The following is a 6,492-nucleotide window of genomic DNA, read 5'->3' on the forward strand; positions in this document are numbered from 1 at the left end:
TTCCAAAATTCCCACTATACTCCTACAAAGGAGCAAATCACACATTTCCTTGCCAAACCCCACCTTAATATATCACACCCTCCCAACTTTACATACACACACATTCCTCCACTTCCCACCAAAATCCCTAGAACTACATTCAGGGACACATCCAATCAAAACAAAAACATGTTAGTGACGAAAAGAGATTTTGAAATTCCTATTACGACTCAAATTCTCCCAGCCCATATCCATGAAAAGAATGGGCTGAGGAAGCATTTCCTCCTCTACTTCTTGTCTCATCATTTCAGATTATGGAAAAGAGAAAAACTGGTACGCAACTTCAGCAACACTGAACCAGTTCTGCAGCAAAATACTGTAGACATTAACACCTCATACTTGCTCAACTGTTAACAGCATTCTGTCCTGCTCAAAGGCAGTGTTCCATGCCTAAAAGGTCTGATGACCTCAACTCAGGTGAATCAAGCTTAGAAGGAAATTCTAAATTAGGCATCTGACATAGTAGTCAGGAAAGCCTGAGCCTTAGACACTGTATCTAAGAATCTAGTTTCTCCTCCATGGGTGACTTGCAGTCTAGCAGGAAACAAAGAGTTCAAATTTAATTTTCTTTTCAAAGGAGCTGTAAGAATATCGGACAGAATAATCATGGAAACAAAATCTTTTAAGAAAGACTAAGGAGGCTAGGGCTTTTCAGCTTGGAGAAGAGACGGCTGAGGGGAGACATGATAGAGGTATATAAAATAATGAGTGGAGTGAAACAGGTGGATGTGAAGTGTCTGTTCACGCTTTCCAAAAATATTAGGACTAGGGGGCATGCGATGAAACTATAGTGTAGTAAATCTAAAAGAAATCTGAGAAAATTTTTCTCCACTCAACGTGTAATTAAACTCTGGAATTCGTTGCTGGAGAACGTGGTGAAGGCGGTTAGCTTGGCACAGTTTAAAAAGGGGTTAGACAGTTTCGTAAAGGACAAGTCCATAAACCACTACTAAATGGACTTGGGAAAAATCCACAATTCCAGGAATAATATGTATAGAATGTTTGTACCTTTGGGAAGCTTGCCAGGTGCCCTTGGCCTGGATTGGCCACTGTCGTGGACAGGATGCTGGGCTCGATGGACCCTTGGTCCTTTCCCAGTGTGGCATTACTTATGTACTTTCATAAATTAAAGTGTAGCCTGCTCTCAAAGCTTGCAGAATTGCTTGTTTATGTACAAAATTTAGTACACTGAAGATCACCACTCATGGTCTTGTCGTCCAGGGCTGTGGAGTCGGTACAAAAATCCTTCGACCCCGACTCCTCAGTTTATGGTACCTCCGACTCTGACTCAGACTCCTCAGTTTTTAATATGTATTTTTTTTGCATGTTGACTGAAAGAGTGCAGCATGCAAGGCTGCATGTTAATGTTTGGGTTTAAAATCTATGTCATTGTGACTTTTTATTTTATTTATTAAAGAAACTATAAATATTCATTAATCCTAAAGTTTAAACAAAAAAAAACACACAAAAAAACAAGGTTATGTTTATTGTTTTTTTTTATCAAGTATAAAGTCATCATAGCATTAGCAAGTATAAAAATCTGGAACAACTTCATCCTTTGGAAATTCTAGAACATCCTCCTTTGGAAATTAGAACAAAATCAACGTTAACCTACATAAACCAAAAACATTTGGAAAACCTAAAACAACTTATATATTATTTAAACTTGGCATATATAGCTGTAGAATAGCTGTTACACATAATCCAAAATTAACTAATATATTGTTCTTAGAAACAGAATTGCTTCTGCCAGATCCTCCTTCATAGAAGCCCTTAAATCTGATTTGATTATTTTCAGTGCTGAAAACAGTCTTTCAACACTGACTTGGGCGGGTGGCATTGCTGTTACGGTTCTAGCTGCATCACTGACAATCTCTGGATAAACAATGATGGCTTCTTCTATAGTCAGTTTTGATGAGCGGTCAAACTTTTCCATTTCTTTTAATCCTTTAAAAAACTCTTGCATGAATTTCTTTATATGGACATTTACAGGTTGCTTTTCCATGCTTAACCGACATCGCTTTGCTTTTGAAGCTTCCATTTTGTCCAAATAGGCTTGAAAATTCTCTTCTTCATTTGAAGAGGATGAACCTGAGTTACCATTACCACCAGTATTTATAGCTTTAGCTTCATCCAGTGGTTTATGAGTTTCAGGTAGCAACCCTTTCATGCTGTGTCATAGAGTGCCTGTTTTCCTGTAGCAATTTGGTCACTGCTCAACAAAATTCGGCTCATTGGATCAACATAAATAGCAGCTAAGAGAATTTGATTATCCAGCAAGAGCTCCTCTCTTTTCCTCATTGAAGATACAATGCCATCAGCAATTAACCCCCCACTTTTGTTAAGGTTATATATCAAGCCCTTCCATTCCAAGAAGAATTTACCTGGTGTTAAATCTTCATATTGCAGCTTCTTGGTAACAGCAAAAGGGTAAAAAAGTAGCCTAATTTTGTAACTTGAGCCCACTGGTTTTCTTTTAATGAAACATTTACATTGTCCAGTTCTTCAAGAAAGTCTTTTAGTTCAAGCAAACACTTTATCATCAAGTAAGTGCTTCCCCAGCGCGTTGCTTGATCCAAAATGGCTCCTTTTCCAGCACGTCTCTTCAGAATAGCATCTGTTTTATGGATCCTGGCTGCAACAGCTACTTGCCTCAACTTACTAATTAGTGTAGCCGCATGACGATCCTTCAATCCATCTCTTATTGCTAGTTGCAGAGTATGAACAGCACAACGCATATGTTGAATGGTAATAAGCTTAGATGCTTCTTCAGCAATATCATCCAAACTTTCACAGCTTTCTTGATTTGCATTACTGTCATCTTCTGATATTTGTATGCTGCTTTCTTCATCAACTTCCTTCATTTTTTCAATTGTGCTTAACATATTTGAAGCATTATCAGTTACAATACATAGAATGTGTTCCTTTTTAATTTCAAAATCTTCTAAAACACCTTCCACTAACTTCTGCAGATACTCACTGGTATGATGTGCCTGAGTGTCCTTTACTCCTAATGTCCAGGTTATTTTTTTTTTGTTTTCATCAGCAAATCTAACATTAATTGCAAAATAATTGACTCTGTGATGTGTGCATGCATCCATTTTAATAAAGACAAAACGTCCCTTCAGACTTTTTCTTAGTTCTTCCTTCTTACATTTGGCCTCTTCAAGTACAAGTTTCCTTATACTTTCTCATTCCAGAGAAACTCCAAGCTTTTTAGCCATTTCTCCATTTAAGCCTAAAAAGGCTGGTTGTGAAAAAAAAAAAAAAGATAGTGGTATACTATTTTTTACTGCCATTTCAATGATGTGGTTTTTGAATTTTTCTGGTGTCATTGTTATAGTAACTTTGTCAGCTGTAAAAAATTTTGATAGTTGTGTCTGGCCTCCAGTAGATTTCTGATCTTTTATTGACCCTGAAGTAGATGGGATGTTTTCATTGCTATCTTTCTCATTCACAGCTTCTAACACTTTAGGATGGAAACGCTGCAAGTGTCTTTTTAAATTTGATGCTCTTGTAGGTGCATTTTTTTCATAACCACTGAAACTGCTAATTTTTGCATCACATGCTTTTTCACCATCATCATCTTCTATAATACATTGACATACATAATTGTTTCCCATCTGTTGATATTGTAAAGTGTTCATAAACAGCAGACTTTGTCATGTTTCCTGACATTCTTTTTGCCATTGTGAATGGTGTGCCACTTCCACTAAAATATAAAGCTCTTCTTGCAGAGAGAGAGGAAGTTGGGTGGAGTCTCTCTGCTGCCTTATCTGTGTGTGCTGAATGATCTTCTCTTGGAGCTTAAGTTCACTGTGAGGTCAGAGAGGAGGTGCTCTACAGCAGGTCAGTAAATGCAAAGGGAGACTGAGCAGAGGGAAGCTCTCCAGCAAAACAGTTCAGCTGGACTTCACACTAGTGAAACAACTAGGTACTAAGCTTTATTCACAGCAGAGAAGTACTTTATTCAAATGTAGGAGGAGTCGGAGTCGGTACATTTTTGCCGACTCCAACTCAGACTCAATGTAACCAAAATTGCTGCCGACTCTGACTCCACGACTCCGACTGCACGACTCCACAGCCCTGTTGCCGTCTCCAGCCTTTTCAGGCCTAGCCAATGAGCCCTCTCCACCCTCAAAGGGCCCGTGTGATTATCAAGCTATAAAAAGATTGTGTCAGCCAAGTTTCCAGAAAGCCAATTTGCGATCTGTGACAGATTCAGGCAAGCCAATTAGCCGCAAATTATTCAGTCTGTATTTGTTATCTAAGTCATCTAATTTGTCCTCCAATTGCTGTATCTGCTTTTGCTGCTGCACAGTTGCTACTGTCTACAAAGAGGCTTCAAAGTTGCTGACCCTTTGCCGCGAGGCATTAAAATCGCAAGTGAGCCCATCCAGCCTTTCATCCACTGATTCAAGCTTGGTGCACAGCATTTGCAGTTCTTTGTCTATCGCCGGCTCTACCACTGTTGTCACCTCAGCCACTATCTCTCCGCTACCCATGCAGAACTCACTGATGCTCCAGCCGGGATACAGAACTCTGCCATCTTTGTTTGGCATGCCCTCAGTCTGTCTCATTTTTGTGGAATTTTGCAGCCATCCACAGTAAGTAACTGTATGTTGGCGATCTAATTCAAATGCTGAGCTAGTCTCCTCATGTTTTATGTAAAATTCAAATAAAAGGATTGTCTTGGCAAAGGAGCGTTGGAGCTACTCTTTTCTATGTCCTCTCTCTGGTGCATGGAGTCACCAGGATGGTGTCCTGTTTAGATGAAAGATCTGAACGTACGAACACACTAGTGAGTGCCTATGGTCACAGAGTCCTTTAGCTGATTGTCCCTTCCCATACCACACAGCCCTTGAGAGGAAGATTCTGAGCCACAGACACACACCCCTCCCATCCACAGATATGGAGGATATTACTGTATTGCTCAAAATACTTAATAAAGTCTATTTTAAAAGATTAGAATTTTAGGGCCCAATATTTAAACCAAATTAAACAGCCAGGAGACGCTCCTGGCCGTTCAAACTGCCTGTCTGGGGTTAACTGGACAAATTCAGTGGCACTTAACAAGATAGTGCCGCCACTGAAAATGTCCGGTTAGTGCCCAAGCCGAATCCGGCTATTTGGGGGGGGGGGGGGGGGGGGGGGGGGGGGATGTTCCAGTGGCAGAGTCAGCACTTGGCCGATTAAATGCCAATATTTACAACAATTTACAATTTAATATTTCTAACCCGCGATTAGCCCAGAAGGGTTCAATGAGGTTTACAAAAGAGAAAACTAAGCATAGCTAGGAAAATACATTGTCAAAGAAAAGGCAATCATAAACATTCTAGCAACAAAAAGAATTTCTCTGTATAATTTACCAAATAAAAAAAAATCTAACATTTTTCTAAATCGATAATTCTGCACAGATCTTAAAATCAAACATATTGAATTCCACCAGAAAGTAACTTGATATGAGAAACATGATGCCAAGGTAGCCACATAAATAGGACCCCATAAAAGTCAGTCTTATCTTTATGCGATTCACCATAGCTGGTTAAGTGCTGAATATCACACTTAACCAGCTGTGTTTTCACCACCTCCATATACCGGGAAATTCAATGCCAGAACCTGGACATGACTGAGCACTGAATTTCCAGTGATAATTCTAGCAGCGGTCAGCAAACAAAATGCCAAGCGCCACCAGCTGAATATCTACCCCCTTAGCTTATTATTATTTCTACTGCTGGAAAAGAAATCCCATGTTTCTATCCTAGATATGAAGGCCAGTGTTATTAGCTATACTTACTCTCAGGATGGAAGAGGAATTGATAAAGCCATACTGTCAGCAGCGTGGTTACAAAGGTAATTATGATAAGTTGCCATGGCTCCATTCCACTGCAAAGACCATTCACATAGACCCTTGTTTCATACAGATTTCAGGCCGATCTCTTGTAGATCTCCAAGGTTTTTCTGTCAAACGAAAAAACAACTTCAAAATGCCATCAAATATAGCAATTTGCCAATGAGAACAAAACATGTCACCCCTCCCCCACACACCTTCCTGATGGAACACTGGCTGCCAGTACTATTTAGAACTTAACAAATCTTAACTATAACCCACCAAGATTTTACTCAAGGTTGTCAGTCTAACCAACTATGGATATATTCACCTAGTGAGCACTCCATTCCACACAACATATTCAGCTAATAAATCCCTCCCACCATTAAATTTGTCCAGAACTTACTAAAGTGATGTGAAAGTTCCTTCCCCCTCCTGATTTCCCCTATTACTGTACATACTGTATGTTATATTGAATAGTTTCTGATCTGTAAACATGAAATAATTTAAAAACTTATGTTCTTGCTCTGGTTCCCTTTGTCTAATATTAGATTTATTTAAGGAACAAAGTTTCCCATCCTGTTTTGGTCAAAAGAAACAAAAATCTGGGTGACCTTAATTTG

General features: G+C 39.3%; 1 protein-coding gene across 1 annotated transcript in view; it reads right to left on the reverse strand.

Annotated features, from left to right (window-relative positions):
• The window catches only part of SGPL1 (sphingosine-1-phosphate lyase 1), a 332,112-nt gene extending 326,118 nt beyond the window's left edge, over positions 1-5,994 (reverse strand). The window contains exon 1 of the mRNA XM_030203525.1: positions 5,837-5,994. Coding sequence (XP_030059385.1) covers positions 5,837-5,921 — 85 coding nt within the window. The 5' untranslated portion in view covers positions 5,922-5,994. The remainder of the gene's footprint in view (positions 1-5,836) is intronic.
• Positions 5,995-6,492: the final 498 nt, after the last annotated feature.

The sequence above is a fragment of the Microcaecilia unicolor genome, chromosome 5 (genome assembly GCF_901765095.1).
Source record: "Microcaecilia unicolor chromosome 5, aMicUni1.1, whole genome shotgun sequence".
In the NCBI taxonomy this organism is placed as follows: domain Eukaryota; kingdom Metazoa; phylum Chordata; class Amphibia; order Gymnophiona; family Siphonopidae; genus Microcaecilia; species Microcaecilia unicolor.